General features: G+C 34.1%; 1 protein-coding gene across 1 annotated transcript; it reads left to right on the forward strand.

Annotated features, from left to right (window-relative positions):
* The first annotated feature begins 14304 nt into the window (after positions 1–14304).
* On the forward strand, positions 14305–21298 carry LOC136205697 (TATA-box-binding protein 2). The gene is made up of 9 exons (XM_065996414.1): positions 14305–14840; positions 16524–16611; positions 16713–16784; positions 19977–20027; positions 20104–20148; positions 20312–20404; positions 20482–20583; positions 20670–20743; positions 20825–21298. Coding segments are annotated over exons 1-9 (606 nt in total). The 5' UTR covers positions 14305–14760; the 3' UTR covers positions 20826–21298.
* The last annotated feature ends 240 nt before the right edge of the window (positions 21299–21538 follow it).

The raw sequence follows: 21538 nt of genomic DNA on the forward strand, positions 1-21538 counted from the left end.
TTGAACTACCAAAGAAGTCAAAAAGGGAGCAAATGAAACTCTTCAATAATTTCTGTAAATATAGTTTTTGGTTTTTGCTAAATTCTTTTGAAGCTAACAATCCGTTTTGTAGGTACGGATTGTTTATTCAAGAATTTGCATTTCTAACGCGAATGGAAGCATACACCTAGGAGGAAATGCTAAGTCGAGCTCACCGACTATAACGTAGCGCTTCTTGGGAGGCAACCCAAGCTCGAATAAGGGAGTTTTCTTTCCCAACTTTTATTTTCCGCATGTCATTTCTTTTAAAATAAAATTAAAAAAAAATCCCACTTTATCCAAAGGAGAATAAGCCACGCGGGGCGTACACACCTATACACCCCGCGCACCATGCTTGTTATTTCTGTTTTTGCGTGAGTTAATAACATTCACGCGGGGCGTATCCCTGTTACGTCCCGCGTGCTCCACCTTTTCCATAATAAGATGGCTCAGAGCTCGGAACACGCGGGGCGTCCCTCTAGGTGCGCCCCGCGTATCTGAGTCTCTGGCCCCGGTGCACTTAAAAAGCCTCTTCTACGCGGGGCGTCCCCAGGGATACGCCTCGCGTAGGATCTGACCTTAAGGGTCCCTTTTCCAGCTCATTCTTTATTTTTGTTTTTGTTTTGTTTTCTTTTTGCGACGCCCTTGGAATAGGCGTCATTTTAATAACGCGGAGGGACGTGCAACCCCGCACTTTTAGTTTGGTTTGCACTAACAAAAACAAAAATAAAAATCAAATAATTATCAAAATAATTAAACAAATTTATTAACTCTTGAAATTCTTCCGACACGCTACACCTCCCCCGGAAATTATTAAAGTTCCGTTATTTATCGTTAAAAATAAAAACATCGGAACACAAAGGATGGTTTAATTGAGAAATTTTAGTCTTGGTTTTGAAGTTAGGGAATTTATGAAAAACTTAAGTTAGTACTAAACTAAGACATTGAGTCTTAACCCAAATGTTATCTCCATAATAAACTTTAAAAAGGCAATAAAAACGGGATAGTTGAGAATTTAGCGAAGACTTGATATTACACAATTTAAACCCGAATCTTTGTGAGGTATTTTTGATCCTAAAAGAGTTCGTACGAGAACTCTAATTCTTTCACAATTTTTCGAGAGCTTTGACTTCACTCGACTCATAGAATTGCATCCAATTCCGGGTTAAGTACACTTATTTTTGGTAAAAAGGCAATAGATGATAAACTGAACCTACTTAGGCTAATTTTTCTTAATTTATTTTTCTCGTTTTCATTAAACATTAGGAAACCCCTTCGAGCCTATTAACCAACTTTTTTGTTAATACCCTTTTAACATTTAACCCTTTTTCCTCTTGTTCAAATACCGACAAAATCAATTTGCACCCGAATTACCCGAAATAAGTCACGACCTTAGCAAATGAGCACCATAAGCTTTCAAAATATTGTTTTTGTGCCTCTATCAAAACAAAGGATACAATAAAAGTAAAAAGGCATTCTCAAGCTCCACCCGAGCAATTTTGAAGTATATCTTGTAAAATTCGCTAAGGCCGAAGCAAAATACGGTGAGATCATAAGTCGGTATTTTGGAACTTGAGTCTCTTTAAACTAACCACTAAAAAGCCACCCACATTACAACCCCCCTCCGGGTTCATTTTTAATGTTGCCTAACCATGCTATATGAGGAAAAACCCGGATGAAAATGCAAATTCAACATGATCTTGAGTAAGTGCAAGGAAAAGTGCGAAAACACCGATCCACCAAAAATTGAGCGTAAGAGTGAAATTCCTTGGTGAGGTACTACCGAGTTCTCAAAAGATGATCGGCTCCCGTTAATATCGCCTATTAAACCTAATCATGGAGGTCTCAAATAAGTTTTTGTACTCAATTGCTTGCGTAGGTACTTACCGAAACCTTCGCATAAAACCGTAACTTTGAAATCACGCACTTGGTAAAACCAACCTTCGATTTGTTTCTCAATTATCTCAATTCCTTGTCTTTCGATTTCTTTTACTTGAGGACAAGTAAAACTTTAAAGTCCGAGGAGGTTTGATAGGGGCGTTTCGTCCCTATCTTTTAGCGTGATTTACGGTTTAATTTTAGAAGAAATAAATAAGTTTAATTACAAAAATAAAGCGTTTTGATAAAATAAAGAAATAAGAATAAATTTCGTACCTTCAGTTAATTTTTCGTGTTTTTTATTAGTTTAGGAAATAAAAACATCAAGCTAACTCGACTCTTAAGATTTGTATTTCAGGTACGAGCAAGGAGCAAAAATCTACTCAAATACGCGGGGCGTATCATCGTTTACGCGGGGCGTATCATCCCTTACGCGGGGCGTAAAACATGGTGTTAGCAATAATTGCCTTATCCGCAGACGCCATGTGGAATTGACTCAGCATACGCGGGGCGTATGCCACCCTACACGGGGCGTATGACACATGTCGGAAATAATTGGCCTAATCCTGAAAGTCAGACTGCACTGTCTCCCCGAGTCAACTCTCCATACGCGGGGCGTACCAGGCAATTCCTTAATGATAAAATCTCAGAAACTCATTTACGCGGGGCGTATTTCAGCTACGCAGGGCGTGTTTGAGACAACAAGACATAGAATTGGTCCACATGCAGGAGATTTCTGACGGAATGGGCACTTACGCGGGGCGTAGACCACCTTACGCGGGGCGTATCATGGGTTTTCTGCACCAAATAATGTTGCTCTATACTTGTACCTTGTGAAGTTACAATCCTACCCCTAGCTTGATGTATAAATAAGAGTGACTAGCACTCATTTAGACATCTCTTGAAACCTTGTACATAGCTACATCTTATTTCTTTTGATAGAATTCTTGTTGTTTTAGATTGAGTTTTATGTAATAAAACTCTACCACCTCGAGAGCTTGTTCATTTGATCCGTCATTTCCTCGAAGTTCCGTTCCACATTCGTTCACCAAGCTTGAGAGTTCCACCTCCAAGTCCTAAGAGAAGGCCTTGAGTCCGGTTAGCTAGTTCCGAGGGCCGAATTCTCCCTCTTTACTTGCTAATTAGCTTGCACTCTTCCTATGTACTAGGCTTGGTTGTATTCCACATTTACGCTTTCCATATTTATAATATATGATTTGCAATTTCCGTTCTATATACGTGTTGATGTTTATTGCTTGTTTTGATACTCTTAATTGATTATTGTGTATGGGAACGCGATTTTCGACGCCATTCGGGCTATCTTTAGGGAGTCATATAGGTGTTGCCTTACCGGAAGTGACGCTCCGGAAACCGTAGGAATTGACAAGCCACGGAACTTACGGGCCCTAGTTTCTGATCCCCAGCATTAGACACGCCTTGACTAGGAACCACATAGTCTAAGTACTTCACGGGTCGGTCGAACTACACGTAGTCGTCTTTGCAAGAGTAAATCGTCAACCGAATATATTCGGAGTTATTGCATATTATATTTATAACTTATCGTCACCCATATCACTTCGTGGAGTTTTCCATTACATTAATCGGTGTCACCAATAGGTTAGGAGTAGTTTGTAGTGGTGTCTCACACCAACTCAAAGTATTCACCGCTTAGATAACGTATAAAACCGAGTCGTCTAATACTTGCAGTTATAAATCCCGTGGATTCGATACCCGGTCTTAACCGGATTATTACTTGATACGACGGGGTACACTTGCCCCTAAGTAGTCGTAGCGTCTAGTAGAGTTAAGAGCAATTTATAAAGATCACATCCATAGATATAGAGTCCGCACTCATAATATATACATTTCGTCGTGAAAACTCTACCACTAGGCGCCGCGCTATCAATATTCCGACCCTTCACAAAACCAAATTGATTTGGCGTAACAATACGACTGGCAATAGGAGCTAGACGGTCGACAAGAATCTTGGCAATCAGCTTGTAACAAAAATTACTCATGACAATGGGCCTATATTGATCAATCCGCAGAGCCCCCTCTACATGTGAATCCATCTGGACCAGGTGCGCTTGATGAGTCCATTCCCATAACAGTATGATAAATCTCAACATTATCCGGTCTCAGGTTGTGGAAGTTGTTGAAGTCATAATCTATTGGTCATGTTGATATATTTGCAAGGGTCCTTGCTCTTCGTTCTTGTATAATACTTTTTCTATATAATCTTGCAATTTTTAAATATTTACTACACTTTGTGGCGATGTTTTTTCAATCAAATTTTAGCTCTCCTCAAAATTATTTTTCTCGTGCTTTCAAGAATCTTTGATAAATCCATGAATTTGAAATAAGCATGTCCTTCTTTTTAAATTTTATTTAGTTTATATATTAGTTTGGAGGTTTAAATATTGTGTTAATTATTACAACAAAAAATTAAATGTGTTATAATTTTTTTTAGTTCTATTGGTTATAGGCCGTGTTTGGGAATTAGCTGTTAGCTGATTACATTAGCTGTTAGCTGTTAGCTGATTACATTAGCTGATTTGATTAACTGTTTGTGTAGACCTGTTTGGTAAAAATTAACTGATTGATAATAACGGTTTGTGCAAAAAGACGAATAAGGGTATTAATTTTGGCGCAGGAGAAGAGGGAGTCTATCTATTAGGGTTAAAGAAGTTCATTAATTTTAATATTGCAAAACGCTAATTGAAAAAGCTCCTTTTAAGAGTTTTTTCTAAATTAGTGTTTTCATTCCAAAACTCTCTCAAACCTCTCTCCACCAAACACTCCAATTAGCGGTTTCAGTGGTCAAACCTCTAAAGTTGGTCAAAACCGCTCTTTTTATCCCAAAACGCTCTTTACCAAACAGGGCCATAATGCTATTTATTAAAGTTAAATGAATGAAATTTAAATAGATCCTTACATATTTTTTTATCATTATATAATTTATTTTTGTTAAAATATTTTGTAAGTTATTTTATTATATCTCTTTTTTTTTTGGTAGAAACAGGAAAGAAAACAAACCAACACCGAGACAAAAGCTAACCTGAGATCAGCCTAGGAAAGCTAACCCCAACTCTGTCCTCTAAAAGGAAAGAAGAAAGATAGATAGGAGGATCAGAAAGGGTGGAAACACCTAACATCCCCTCGTGCCCAGCCGCCGCCAAGCGATCCGCAATTCGATTTTGTTCTCTGTAGATGTGGATGAACTCTAAGGACTCAAAGGAGGAGCCAAGACTTCTTATTGCTTTGATAAGGTTCTGGCTACTAAGACAAAAAGCATGATTATTAGAGATCATACTAATAGCCTCCATATTATCAGACTCCACAGCAAGCCTTTTAATACCCAGATTTCTGGCAAGCTTGACTCCAGAAAGAATACCCCAAAGTTCCGCTGAAAAGGATGAGCCCAAACCCAGGTTATGGGTGAATCCAGACAACCAGGCACCTCCCGCGTCCCTGAGCACGCCTCCAGCCGCGATCTTTTCATTGTTGAGACAGGAGCCATCCGTGTTCAACTTAACCACCCCATCCTTCGGCCTACACCACCCAACGAGTTGAACCTCTTTATTTTGGGTAGAATTGGCAAGGGGGTCCCCTTTGAAGCTCCCCGTAATGGTAAGGAGCTTTTTAGAGAAGATTTTATTATATCTCTTAAATATAAATATAATTTTTTTCAATTACTTTTAATGATATTTATTAAAGTTAAATGAATGAAATTTGAATGGATCTTACATATTTTTTTGTCAATGCGTTATAAAAAAAAATTCGGTTACATTGGTTTTAATGCTATTTATTAAAGTTAAATAAAGGGAATTTGAATGGATCCTCACATATTTTTTGTCGTTACTTATTTTTTTTTTCGTTGTAATATTTTATAAGTTATTTTATTATATCTATTAAATATAAATATAATTTTTTTAGTAATATTGGTTTTAATGTTATTTATTAAAGTTTATTGAGAGGAATTTGAACGGATCCTTTGTCACACCCGACCCAAAACGGCATCGGGTATGAATAGAGAACAGAATAACAAACGTCTATCGGTCTGAAACACGAATCTATTAAGAAAATATTCATATTAGTCCTTCCATTTTCAACTTATTTTAACTCTAACTGTTAAAGTCACTTCGAAATATTTTACTAATAAGATTTAAAATAATTAAAATATTCTCATTAGTCTCTTTTAGTCCATGAGATAATAATTTTAAGCTGGCGTTGTTAATTTGGACCGATTATACCCTTAAACTCGAGACGCTGCTGAAAGTCTATTAATACCGAATTAAGTTTCACTTTGATAAATCTAAAGGACAATTGTCTAAATTTCATATTTTTATTAGTGACCTATAGACTTGATAAATCACTAGGTATAAACCTGTTAAAATTTAACGAAACTATCGAAACTAAACTTACTCAAACTGATGCCTAAAACACTTTATAACATTTTATAAATAATTTAGATATAAAACACAGTTACCGAAATATCGTCGTCAGTCACCGAAAAATAATCGGCGTGATCCGCTAACTGTTGATCCAAAACGTCATCGTCAAATACCGAAAATTAATCGGTACTGTATGATGATAGTTGACTCATCTCCAAAATTTTAAGAATTCACTCACCTCCAACAACATGTCTACCTCTTCCCATAATAATCCCCACATATCCTTTTAAAATGAAATATATATATTCTTAATTTTTTTTTTACACATGTTATATTCCTAATTACAATTTACACGCTAAATGACACATATTAGCTTACTCATATGCACATTACACGTGGATGACTAATTTTAATTCATGTCACTAACTCCTCCACTTTAAACAACTTTCTTATTATTACTATTTCTTTTTTAATCAAAATATGGTGTTTTGAATACATTAAAATATAAGAATTGAAATAATGACACATTTTACTAAATTAAACAACATATGCTTCCTAAGTAAAATAATATATCAAATTACATCTAACACCATAAAAGTAATTATTATATTATTTTAACTATAATGAAAAATTCCCTATTAATTATAAGTTTTCTTACTTTATGCATAATATTATTTTAATAAAATAATATATAATTAAATTGTAAAATACGTTATATATTATTTTATGAATTTGAAAAATATTTAATTTAATCATCTTAATTTATAAATTTTTATAAAAATTACCCAAAACTTTTAATTTAAACTTAAAAACATTAAATTGAACCATATAATATATTTAAATTCATAAATAATTAACGCTATTTATTTTGAAAAATAAAATTTTTAGACACGGATGTTACAATTCTACCTAGGGGTGTAGGGATGGCAACGGGTAGGGTACCCGCGGGTAGTGCCAATCCCAAACCCTTACCCGTTTATTTTTTAATTACCCGTACCCGTCCCATTACCCTAACGGGTATATTTTTGCATCCCATACCCTTCCCATTTAATTCGCGGGTACCCACGGGTACCTTACCCATTAAAAATCAATAAATAAAATAAAAAATATTACAAATTTAACAAAGTATAAATTTAATAAACCATTTATCTAAAAATTGAACAAATTGAACCTTAATCAATAAGAATAAGTAGCTTAGTGGTATCACTCAATGGTTGAAAAATAAAAGGTTGGGGTTTAAAATCTCAAATATTACATCTAAAAAATAATAATTTTTTTAATATATAAAAGAATTATGACGGGTAACGGGTACCGGGTACCCTAGGGGGTATTCCCATACCCGTTCCATTACCCTAACGGGTAATTATTTTAATCTCATACCCTTCCCATACCCTTTTATACAGGGTACGGGTAGTCCCATTAGGGTCGGATAATACCGGGTACCCACGGATACACTACCCGTTGCCATCCCTATAGGGGTGTTCATCAGTCGGTTCGGTCTGAAAACCGAATCGAACCAAAATAACCAAAAACCTAATAGCCTCAAAAATAAAAACCGAACCTAACCAAATAATAATAAATAACCGAACCGAACCGACCGAATTAGTTTGGTTAGTTCGGTTCGGTTATTCGGTTTCCTTATATTAAAAAACTTCATTAACAATTATTTTTATGTAAGGTTAATATTACATTGTTAATGATATTGTTGGGTATTTACTTATATATACAACAATTTTTATTTTTCTTTTTCTTTTTGGATTGAAAGAAAAAAAAAGAATAGAAAGAAAAAACATAGAAATTTTATATAGAAATGAAATCAATCTTAATTCCAAATATGAATTAGTGTATAATTGTACTAAATTGGTAGACAAACATTAAATAGACCAATAATATAATCACTTACGGGCAATCCAAAAAGTATCATGCTTAACAAAGATTCTAATAATATAATTTTAAATCAAATATAACTTAGAACAATAAATGACATATACTAATTATATAATAAATCTAATTTTTAATTATATTTAATTTATTTCGGTCTGTTCGGTTAATTCGGTAATTTTGATTTAAAAATCGAACCGACCGAAATTACCAAAATATTATAAAAATAAAATCGAAACCGAACCAAATAGACCAAAAACCGAACAAAAAAACCGAAATTCATCGGTTCGGTCGGTTATTTCGGTCCGGTTCGGTTTTTAAACACCCCTAATTCTACCCACCTTAAAGAATTTCGTCCTCAAAATTCATACCGATTTTTACTCAATACAATTAATCGTTACAATTTCTTAATTACGATTTTTTTTATTAAAAAGTAATTATTTCTTAATAACTTAATAATAATGTAGTATAGTAATCGTAAAATGAGTTGTTAAATACAAATGAATTAATGATAAAATATTAATTAAGATCCTTCTAATTTATAATTTTTTAAAATTTATCCAAAATTTTTAATTTACACCTAAAAACATTAAATTCAACCTGATAATATATTTAAATTTATAAATAATTCACTTTATCTATTTAATAAAATAAAAAAGAAATAGTAATAATAAGAGAGTTGTTTAAAGTGGAGGAGTTAGTGATATGAATTAAAATTAGTCATCCACGTGTAATGTGCATATGAGTAAGCTAATATGTGTCATTTAGCATGTAAATTATGATTAGGAATATAACAACAACAACAAAGCCTTAGTCCCGAAATGATTCGGGGTCGGCTAACATGAATCATCATATAAAACCGTGAAAATCAAGTCGTGTCAGCGACACAGATTCGCTCCCTCCACTCCGTCCTATCCACTACCATATTTTCCTCAATTTCCAATAAACTCATATCACTCTCGATCACCCTCCTCCAAGTTTGCTTAGGTCTTCCCCTACCCCTCACCACTACATCCCTTTGCCACTCTTCGGTTCTCCTAACCGGCGCGTCAAGCGCTCTACGTCTCACATGGCCAAACCACCTTAGTCGGTTTTCTCTCATTTTATTCTCAATAGATGTGACCCCTACTTTTGTCCTAATTATTTCATTACGCACCCGGTCCTTTCTCGTGTGACCACACATCCATCTCAACATACGCATCTCCGCCACCGACATCTTATGGATGTGGCAGTGTTTCACTGCCCAACACTCCGTACCATATAACAATGCTGGTCTAATTGCCGTCCGGTAGAATTTTCCCTTCAATCTATTAGGCATGCCGGGATCACAAAGGAAACCCGTAGCACTCTTCCACTTCGACCAACCAGCTTTAATCCTATGAGCAACATCTCCATCTACTTCTCCATCCGTTTGGATAATAGATCCTAAATACCGGAAGCAATCCGAGGCTTGAACAACTCTCCCATCCAGGGTGATTGTCCCTGCCTCCCTACTCCTACGGCCGCTAAACTTACACTCCAAATATTCTGTCTTACTTCGACTCAACTTAAAGCCTCTAGATTCTAGAGTTTGCCTCCATAGTTCCAACTTCATCTCAACTCCTTCTTTCGTCTCATCAACCAACACAATATCATCTGCAAACAGCATGCACCATGGTATACTATGATTAGGAATATAACAGGTGTAAAAAAAATTAAGAATATATATATTTCATTTTAAAAGGATATGTGGGGATTATTATGGGAAGAGGTAGACATGTTTTTGGAGGTGAGTGAATTCTTAAAATTTTGGGGACGAGTCAACTATCATCGTACCGTACCGATTAATTTTGGTATTTGGCGACGACGTTTTGGATCAACAGTTAGTGGATCACACCGATTATTTTTCGGTGACTGACGACGATATTTCGGTAACTGTGTTTTATATCTAAATTATTTATAAAGTGTTATAAAGTGTTTTAGGCATGAGTTTGAGTAAGTTTAGTTTTGATAGTTTCGTCAAATTTTAACAGGTTTATACATAGTGATTTATCAAGTCTATAGGTCACTAATAAAAATATGAAATTTAGACAACTGTCCTTTAGATTTATCAAAGTGAAACTTAATTCGGTATTAATAGACTTTCAGCAGCGTCTCGAGTTTAAGGGTATAATCGGTCCAAATTAACAACGCCAGCTTAAAATTATTATCTCATAGACTAAAAGAGACTAGTGAGAATATTTTAATTATTTTAAATCTTATTAGTAAAATATTTTGAATCTTAGTTTGTCGAGTTAAAATAGAAGGATTAATATTATGTCGGTTTAAAATTATTATCTTAGTGACCGAAAATAATCCAATAAAAATATTTCTATTATTCTAAATCTTATGAATAAAATATTGGAAGCAAAAGTTAAAGTTAAAGTAAATAAATAAAATAATACTAATATTTATCAAGTAGAGTCGGTATAAAGTCGAATATAAAATTTGTACAACCACAATTTGAATATGAAATTAGTCCAAGTAACTTATCCTAATATAACGAGTCTAACTGAACCTTCGGTCGGAATTAACAATGTCAGTTTAAATGGTCAAAATTCAAATGTTTATAGATTCAGACAATCACGGTGAATTTGAGGATAAAAATTAGTATGAATAGACTTATGAAAATATAATGACTCTAACGATATATCCGGTCTAAAATAACGATACTCAGTTAGCGTTACGCGTTACAATTTCTGTAACAAACATAAATGGTCTGATAAAAGTGTTTCGTTTAAAATTATTTATATAATATTTGACTTACTTTGAATACTTTGATTAAATTGTTTAAAATATTATATATTTTAGATTTCAAAATATTATATACTTTGGATTTCGATTATTTGAAATAATTGAATACTATGGATTTTGATTATTTGAAGAATAATTATTTTCGTGGTATTTTGAATTGTTTTTGGATTGAGGAAGCTGTTGCGGTTATTGTTATTACTATTTATGTGATTTGGATTAAAGTCCAAATTTGATTTTTATGTTGTGATATTTTGAAAGATAGATAAAATGGTTTTGTCCATCTAGGATTGCCCGGGGTAGGGGTTGTAATTGTAAGACCATACCTAAGGGCGGTATGGCCAGAGTGCACGGCTGGTAGTCCTAACGTTAGGCAAGGCGAGATATAAATGAGATATCTCGATTATTGATATGATTGATGTTATGATAAGCTACACGGGTGGAATTCGAGGATGGACACATACAAATTTTATATTACGTTTTGGAAATGCTTGATGATTTGAATTATAATGTTTTACGTTTGATTGATTATGAGTAGGTTCGTTAAAGTAATTTATTTGATTACGAGTTTGTTTGATAAAATGTTTATTTGATTACGAGTTGGTTTGATAAAACGTTTCTTTGATTACGAATTGGTTTGATAAAGCGGTTTATTTGTTTTGATTTAGTTTGATAAAATGGTTATTTAATTTGATTCGTTTTGATAAAATGATTTATATATATAAAGATGATAACAAAGTGGAATATACAATTAAAGTATTAGCGTGTCATTCAACGTGTCAATAAGTTAAAACGAGTTAACAAGTTAAGAGAACTACCTAAAATAGGTAGAACTACGTGGCTTTGATTCCCGATTTAAAGATCAAAAGATGTTCGGGATACGTAGGAAGCTTGATAGAATTATCGAGTCCAAGCCAAATAATAAATAAAACATTAGGTAGTTCAAATAAATTTTTATCTATTAGAAAATAAGTTCGACTTTTAGACCGTTAGAAGTTCGTTAACCTATTTTTCGTTCATACCCGATACCGTTTTGGGTCGGGTGTGACATCCTTACATATTTTTTTATCGTCATATAATTTTTTTCATTGAGATATTTTGTAAGTTTTTTTATTATATTTATTTTTTGATAGAAATTGGGACGAGACAGAACTTGGGCGGGGTGAGCACCCATGGCCCAAGAACTGACAAACCCACAATATATAAATAAAAGAAAAGTAAGTGTTTGAACAAGAGAAGAGGAAGGAGAACAAACAAAAGAAGGGGGAAGGAGAAAAGATAAGAAAAGTCAAGAAAAACGCAATTGTGAAATATTACAAATGTCATCATTGATAAACCTGTGGCAAAAAGCAGGAGCTGAAGGCCACCAATTGATCACGGAGAAAGAGACTCCAAACTTTGGCAGTGCATCAGCAACTCTATTTCCTTCCCTAAAGATGTGTGAAAGATAATGTTCATCCTAGAGCAAATGCTGAGACAATGCAACCACTCTTGCCGAATACTCCAAGGGACATCCATAGAGCGGTGTCTAAGCAGATTAACTACGTACATTGAGTCTGACTCAACCTAAAGCTGATGCCAATTTTTCTCTCAAGCAAGTTCAATTGCAAAAATAGCGGCTCTTAATTCAACCATATAAGCAAAAGAATTATTATATCTATTAAATATATATTAGGTTAGATATAATATTTATAATTTTCCTTTATTACTATTTTGACAATTAATCAAAAAGACCTCTAAAACTCTACTAATTAATTTCTCTGTGCTTCCATTATTATATATACTATAGATATAGAATCCATCACTGAAATTGACAAAGAAATTTAGAATGGTAATCATGACAAAACATGATTTATAATTGAAATAAATTTCATTATAAGTATAATGTTTCAATACATCTTCAATTATTTTCTTTAATATGTCTCCAACTTCAATAAACAACTATTATGTGAAAGTTTATATTCGTTGGTACAAAAAATGCATAAAAATAAAAAATTCAATCCATATGAGTTAGATAAATTTAAATTAAAAAAATCAGTGGACTTCACCCGGTTCTGAATTTGAAAAATTAATATAACTCCAATTAAGCTTAACAATTGAGTTCATATAAAGCCGAAAATCCATATTTTAGTTAGAGTTAACAATCGAAACGATTACAAATATTTATTTAGTCATTTTGAAAAAAAAGACAAATAAAAAAGAAAACATAGATAAGGCAGCGAGAGATGTGGAACAACACAATTGGGAACAAAATAACTACTACAAATGAAAAAAATCGAATAATTACATTCGGAAATATAACGATTTCCTGTAATTTCAGACACATTTGCTTTTTCCGATTTTAGTTGCTTATGCCTCTTCTATTTCCATCTAATTTCTTCAATTGGAGATATCAAAGTCTAAATTCTCTAAATTCTTGAAAAAAATGCTATTAATACGGTTTATCAATGGAAACCGCTATTAAATAAATCAGAATCTCTTAATAAAGTAAGAACAAAATTATAAAACTATATTATTTGAAGTAAGAACAAAATTATAAAATGAAAAAAAAAACTAATACATAACCAAAATTAAAGTAGGCATTTGATTTTCGTTGGTCAATGAATATAATGATGGAACACTATATATTATGCTTTATATATAGGTTTATTTGTAACTTTTGGATTTCATTCGCTCAGTGTTTTTTCATCTTCTTGTAACTCACACTTTCTTTTATTACTTTAATTAATGGGCTAATAATTGACAATAAATAATGTGTTAATAAAGTACTTGTAATATAGAGATAATAAAAACTTATTAACTCATTTATTTTATTTTTATTTTTTAAAAACTTATTTATTGTTTTTGTTCCTATGATGCCAACTAAATAAAAAAGACTCTAAAACACTTCTTGTAAATTCTTCCTGCTTCCGTTATTATATATAACATAGATATAGATACATAGTATAAATAGATATATAGATGTTAGAAATAAAATGGTATGATTTGGTACGTGAAGGATAAATTTGTGTTTACAAAAAATAATAAGGCTAAATTTAGATTGTTTTTCACTAATATATACTCCTAAAATAGATTAATAGCAGCTTCTAGGTAGGGGAAATACAGTCGTCAGCCTACATAAGTCAAACCACAGTTTCACTACCCACGTGTTAATATAAATGAAAAAGACAAGAATGCCATTTTACACGGGGGAGAATGGTGTACAAAACAGTAAATCAACACAAAAAAACACGAACTTCCATCAATACCCTTTCAACCGGCAAAAACAGGTAAATCCCAAATGACAACCGGCTTTCGACCTCCTTACCCAGTCGCCTATATATATAGGGAAGGAAGGGTACATAAGCTAATTCACGTTTCACCAACCGTCTCTCTCCTTATCTCCCTCTCTCTCAAAATCAGAGACCTCATCCTTCAAAGCATCCAAACGCTCCCTTCAAATCTCTCTTCTCATCTCCTCTCTTCTCCCTCATATATCTTCTCCTAGTATCAAAACCTATAAAAGAAACCTGTTTTCGAAATCTTCCCTCCTTCTCTGTTCCTTAATTTTCCCTCTAATTTGTCCTTCTTTATAAGTATTTCGGACTTTTTTCACGTCAATTTTGATTGCTAATGAACCCTAGCTTTTATAATCGGTCGAAGATCGGAGTTTCTTTTGTATAGATCTGGGTTTTAATAGATCTGTTTAGTTAAAACACAAAGCAAATAATTGATTTGTCAAAAGACATATTTGATTAAAATTTAGGGTTAAGATCTGTAAGAAAAGTAAGGGGGTTTTCCTATATTGGGATTATTAGGGCGGTGAGGAACAGAAAAGGAAATGACAGAACAAGGAGTCTTGGAAGGTAGCCAGCCTGTGGATCTTTCCAAGCACCCTTCTGGCATTGTTCCCACTCTTCAGTAAGTTTCTTTCACCTCTTGCATCTTGTAATCCGAATATCCCTTCCGTTTTCACATATGTTGGTTTGCCTTAGTGAATTGTCCTATGGATCTGATTTTGAAGATTTGAAGTGTACAAAAGGGTTCATGGGGTCAATTTTTTTTATAGACGTTTGACTGTTGAAGCTGGGTTTGTTTTAGTTCCTTCAAAGGAGGAAGGAGGTAGTGAGTCGAAAATTGAAGTTGGGTGTCTGTTGATGATTAATGTTTCTTAGCATGTTGATCTGTTGAAGTGGCTATTGGATGGTGTTGGTTGAAAAAAAAATGTATGAGTTTATGGAACATCAAAAAATTGTGAATAATTTGTTTTATTTTTGAAGAAAATAAAATCTTATTGAAAGTGTTCATGTTGTGGTTGCATGTTTTATTCCCGATAAATTTTTAATGAATAGCTAATCTATAAGTTCATCTGAACGTCTCATCCCTTTCCAATGCATGAATTGATTGTGCTTCTTTAACAAACTTCAGCAGAAAAGTAAATCTACTCTTCCCTTACCCTTTGAGCTACACAATGGCTCAACAATTTGATTGATGTGATGAATCCTGTGTTCGTGGTGTCTTATGTGTTTTTATAGTAAGATGATTAAACGTAAGCCGCCAAGAAAGAGGTTTTTATAGTAAGATGATTAAACATAAGCAATATGCCGCATCCTAGACTAACATTTAGAATAGTTAAATGTGTTAATATAACTTGTGTGTGCCTTGGCTTCTACAGTAAGATGACTAAACATAAACTGCCAAGAAAATGTTTCCTAAAGTGGCTTGCAGCAATATGCCGCATTAAATGTGTTAATATAACTTATGTGTGCCTTGGCTTTTATATTAAGATGATTAAACGTAGGCCGCAAAGATAGAGGTTTCCTAAAGTGGCTTGCAGCAATATGCCCGCATCCTAGACAAACAGTTGGCATGGTAAAATTTGTTAAATATAACTTATGTAGGTCGTTCTATTACTATCTATGAAACTCGATACTTCTAAAAGGTTGATGCTTATCGGGTACTCCGGGAATATGGATATGCTGGGGATACGTATGGGATACGCGGGGATATTTTGGGGATACGTTTCAAAGTTAATTAGGTAAAATTTAGGGTTTTTTTAAGTAACTTTACGAAAATAGGGGTTAATATATATTATAAAAAATTAATATGTAAATAATCAATCAAACCAGCCTGCATCCACCCTTTTATTTGCAAAAAAAAAAATAAATAACTAAAAGCTAATCATTATTAAATGTTTGCAGATGAAGATCATGAAAATGTCTTAGGATAGTTTTTAGACTTGGTGGTTCTAATAGTTTGAAGTATTAAATGTTATTTTTTTATGAATTAATGACTTATTAATTATTATTAGTGTTATTTATGGTTTATTAATGTCTTGTTAATTATTATGAGTGTTATTTATGGTTTATTAATGACTTATGAATGTGATTTATGGTTGTATATCTTTTTTTTTTTTTTTGTCTCACATTTTTAAGAAATGCTGTTTGCCGTACCTGTACCTGTATGTGTACCCCTATAGGTGCTTCATAGATTACTATGGTTTTGAGTCTTTTGATAAATATCAATAGCACATTCAACATTGAAAATTATGCTTTGCATTGTGAAATACCAGTCATATTTCCTAATCCATGCTGTATGTTCCAGAAACATTGTATCAACAGTGAACTTAGATTGTAAGCTGGATCTTAAGCAAATTGCGTTGCAAGCTCGAAATGCAGAATACAATCCAAAGGTAGGATGGTCAGGCTGGTTTTTACGACTGATAGATACCATTTAAGGTAATTCAGCCCTTGGTGGAAATTTCGATTAATAACCTTAATCACTTCCATGCAGCGTTTTGCTGCTGTCATTATGAGAATTAGGGAACCAAAAACAACTGCCTTGATTTTTGCTTCTGGCAAGATGGTAAGTCATTCAGTACCCTCCAAAGGTGGTTCTTGTATATAGCTATGTTTTAGTTGTTATTTTCAGATTGATTTGTTTGTGCTACCAACTAGATTTGTTTTTGTTTATTTATTGTTTTTTGGTGGGATTATTGTAGGATTAAACCCATCTTTGCCCCATGTGGTATCCAAAATTTTGTCATTTGCCCCTTGTGTTCTTATTTAGTAACATTTGTCCCTTGACCTATTTCCATAGGTTACATTTAACCCATTTTGGATGGAAAAATAACCGATTTGTTAAAAATTTTGCCACATAAACAATTTTTGACAAGTGACATAGACACATGACAATTGATTTAAGTTTTTAAAAGTTTTCAAATAGGGTCTGTACTTTGTGAAATTTGCAGTTAAAGCATATGTGAGTTAATTTTTTGGTGAAATAATACTTGTGGTTTAGTTAATTTGCAAAACCAGACCTTGTATTTTCAGACCCTGTATTGTTATATTTACAAATGTTTTTAAAACCGGACCAGACCAGACCGACTGCTTAAATTGTGAACTGGCCATTGTAACCGGCATAGTTATTAAAGGCGCATGGCGCACTAAGGCACTAGGGGTCCTGGAGCCTTGGCGCATGGCGCACGGCCATGGCGCGCGCCATAGTGAGACAAGGCGCGCTTATAAAAACAAAAATTATAAAACTATAAAACTAACATAAAAATATAATGAATACTAAATCATGACAATATTAAGCATAAATAAGTTTTAAAATGCAAAATAAACCCCATGTTAGAAAGCTAAAGTTGAATACTAAATCCTAAGTTCTACTCCTCATCAAAACTCTCCAAATTAATCACTCATGTTGAATTTGAATTTCCTTGACTGCATTGTTTCTGTTTGAATTTGTTTTCTGTGTTTTGTTCTACTAAACTTCTTCCTCTTATAATAAGATTTTGTCGTTGCCTCTTCTAATTAATTCAAATGCATAGTTTTAAAAAGCTAAGCGAAAGGTGACTCAAGGCAACAAGGGCAAAATATCGCCTTGAGGCAAGGCGACGGCCTCTCGCACGTGAGGCGACAAAAAATTAGAAAATCAAATAAAATAAAATTAACTCAATAAAAACTAGTAGTATTTAAGGATAGTTTAATTTCTAAACTTGTAAACCAAAATAACTTAAAGTCTAATAATAAAGTGCTAATTCTTAAATCAAAATAACATAATATCAAGCATCATCATCCCCCAAATCCAACTCCTCATTTCCAAACACCTACAAAACAGAAAAAATATAATCAATTCAAAGCATATCTCAAAACTAGAAATTCCCACAAAAATTCGGCAGCATAACGGCACAATTACATGGAAAGAAAGAAAATATAAGAAGAAATCAAGAGGGAAGAATCAGAAACCCTAACCCTAAACAGAAAAAGAAAGATAAAATAAAGATAATTAAAGAGGAAAGGAGAGAAAAAACATACCGGTGATTGATGACCGGCCGCCGGCGAACTGGGAAGCTGAGACTCGGTGTTGGAGGAGAAGAAGAGATAGCCGTTGGAGTTTTGGGGGTGTCTGTGAGTCTCTCTGTTTATTTTTATCGGGCTGTTGTCTGTTCTTTTTTAAAGTTTTTAAATAGATTAGGGTTTTTTTTTTTGTTTTTTTTAAATAAAAGGCACTTAACGCCTTACTTGCAAGAGGCGATCGCCTTTGCAGGTCAACCGCCTTCCATTCTGGAAGGCGGTGGGGTGATCGCCTCTCGCCTGAGGCGACAGAGGTGATCGCCTTTTAAAACTATGTTCAAATGTATAATCTCTCTCTTCCATTTTAATATATTTTTTTTTTTTCTCATTTTGGGCCCTTCAGAACACTGTTCCATATATACAACTGTCAAAAAAACCCATAAAACTGCCCCTTGGCGCACCAAGTGCGCCTTTGGCAACTGCCCCTTGGCGCACCAGGCGCGTGCCATGGCGGTTGCGCCACGCCATGGGGTTGTCATGGCGCTAAGGCCTGTGCCTGGTGCGCCATGCGCCATAGGCGTGCCTAAGTCGCTCCTATGGTAACCGGTCCGATTATATGCCTTTGGGGTTAACAATATTGATCGATCAGAATCAGGGTGAACCGGCCTGACCTGGGTTAATTGAAAAAAAAAAAGAACGAAAAAGATTGAAAAAAAATGCAGAAAGAAGAAGACAAAAAGAAGGAGGTTCCATATTGATGCTCTTAGATTGATAACATATATTTCATTGTTCTTCTTCTCCACATCTGTACAGATGGTTATTCGCATCTAGGTTGAGATTATCAGAGTTCTTCCCATATAGGAAAATTGAGGTTCTTCACATCTAGCGAGGTTGAGGCAGCTGGATGTGATTGATTATGGCATTTTAAATGAGGGGTTCATTTATCACCCTAATTCGATTTCAATCTCAGACGCACATCATGATTTTGATGAGCGGCTGAGATTGATTCTAGCCACAGGGGCCAAATGTAACGATTAGGGATCTTTGGAAATAGTGATTAGAGAAGAATTAGGGTTAGAGGTAGGAGAAGAATAAGAAGAGAAGAGAGAACAGAGAATCAGAGAAAGAATCGCAGTAGAGAGAAGAGAGAAAGGAAGAGAGAGAGTTTTCATTCAATATGAGAGAAAGGAAGAGAGAGTTTTCATTCAATATTAATCTGATACCTTTTCCATACAAGGCATGACTCTATACAGACAAACTTACTGCTGATGTGGCAGCAGTTATAGAAATCTACAGCTGTAAATAAAACAACTGTTACTGCTGTAAACAGTCCTAAATAACAACTAATTAACACTTAAATGTAAAACAATCACCCTCCTAATTAATAGCTAATAATTCCCCTTTTACTTTCTCTAATAATTCGAATAATCCTAACACCAAATAGGGGTGTATAAACCATTATTGTATTACTAATAGTACTTCTGGTTCTGAGTTGTGTGCTAAATTGTAAAAACAAATTTGAGCTTTCTCTACTTCTAATAAATTGCACTATATTTATTGCACCCTGCATATATGAGTTAAAAGAGTGAGATTCAAATTAACAATTGACGTGATGTATTACTTCAATTCATTGGGATATTAGGAGCTTGACATTTATTTGTATTACAGAGTGCATTACTGTTATTTACTAATACATGAAATTACATGTTCCTTATCCCGTCCTTCTCTTTTCTCTGAGACTTTGTCCATGTTGTTTCAGGTGTGCACAGGTGCAAAAAGTGAACAGCAGTCAAAATTGGCAGCAAGGAAGGTATATGTCACTCCTTAAGTTTCTTTTAGTCTATCTTGATTATGGAGTTATTAAATCTGAGATCTTTTTTCCCCAGTATGCCCGAATCATTCAGAAGCTTGGATTTTCGGCTAAGTTTAAGGTATACTGACATTCTCTCGTCCGTGCATCTCTCTCATCTCTTAACACATGCATGCATCTGGGGTGGGGCCATATGCAACCACATACTTGTTGCTGTTTAACGGTTCTCTTCTGTTACCTTTTGAAACTTCTCGACGCTCACATATATTCATTTCAATTGGCAGGATTTCAAGATCCAGAATATTGTTGGTTCCTGTGATGTTAAGTTTCCCATTAGACTTGAAGGTTTAGCATACTCTCATGGTGCTTTCTCAAGTGTAAGTGAATACTGTTAGCTGTTGAGCTTACTCCATGTAGTCCTCGTGTACTCAACAGATTGTTGCCATTTGTGCAGTATGAACCTGAACTCTTTCCGGGCCTAATTTATCGTATGAAACAGCCAAAAATTGTCCTCCTTATTTTTGTCTCTGGAAAAATTGTGATAACAGGAGCCAAGGTGAATCCATGAGCCCTTTTGAATCTATATATGCGTGCTGCTTTCTTGTCTTCTTGGTAACCAAGTTTTGTTTTTTCAACACATAGGTAAGAGAAGAGACATATACAGCCTTTGAGAATATATACCCTGTGCTTACTGAATTCAGGAAGGTCCAACAATGGTATGCGCCTCCTTTTAGAACTCTTATAAATTTGTTTATGCTACAATTCAGTTAAAAATGAAATACTTCCACTTATTGCAGAAATAAGAATTTGAAAGGGGACCGGGGATGGTTTCGGATTGAGGTGGTTTCCGCGTATACAAACGCGAAGAAGGGTCTTTGGGAGTCGCTAAGCCTGTGGGTCTGGATAAGTTTAGCAGTCTTCAACTAACTCCCAGTGTGGATTCTCATGACAGAGTGTTAGTGTTAATCAATGCTCTGTAACTGTAATTAGTCATTGGGATTAGGGAGTGTTACACAGAGGAAATGCTATAAAAACATTTTCTTGTTTTAATTTGATGTGAGATTCTTGGGACAATTTTAATCTTACAAACCTTAGCTTATCTCCCAATTTTGGCTGGAAATGTGTTCGAGTGTTATTATTTATGGATTTTCACCATTTAAGCCATAGGTTTGTACATGTAAAAATTCCAAAGATAAATCGACAGGGATCCACACACTTTATTGTTCTTTAATACGCATATTCACCTAATTTATTTTGTTGGAGTTCTTCAATTATGTAATGTCTTATCAATTGAGCGTCATGAGAAATTAAAAGGGTTAATTGCTAATCTAGTCTCGAGTTCATTAATATATTTGACACACTTTCTTCCTTTACAATCACACAACTTTGAGTTTTGTTTTAATTAGGTCATTCCGCCGATTTCAGTGGTTAAAAGACATCGAAATAATGACATGGGTGACATGTCAACATGAGCCAATTTAGATATTTGACCGAAACGAAACGTGGCTGTC

The sequence above is a fragment of the Euphorbia lathyris genome, chromosome 9 (assembly GCF_963576675.1).
Source record: "Euphorbia lathyris chromosome 9, ddEupLath1.1, whole genome shotgun sequence".
In the NCBI taxonomy this organism is placed as follows: domain Eukaryota; kingdom Viridiplantae; phylum Streptophyta; class Magnoliopsida; order Malpighiales; family Euphorbiaceae; genus Euphorbia; species Euphorbia lathyris.

What these genes read in the sequence shown, in the direction of transcription:
- LOC136205697 (XM_065996414.1), top strand. Translation starts at nt 14,761, where the DNA reads ATGACAGAACAAGGAGTCTTGGAAGGTAGCCAGCCTGTGGATCTTTCC. An exon ending in GGCATTGTTCCCACTCTTCA is followed by an intron (nt 14,841 to 16,523) that starts GTAAGTTTCTTT and finishes TGTATGTTCCAG; the next exon opens with AAACATTGTATCAACAGTGA. An exon ending in TTTTTGCTTCTGGCAAGATG is followed by an intron (nt 16,785 to 19,976) that starts GTAAGTCATTCA and finishes ATGTTGTTTCAG; the next exon opens with GTGTGCACAGGTGCAAAAAG.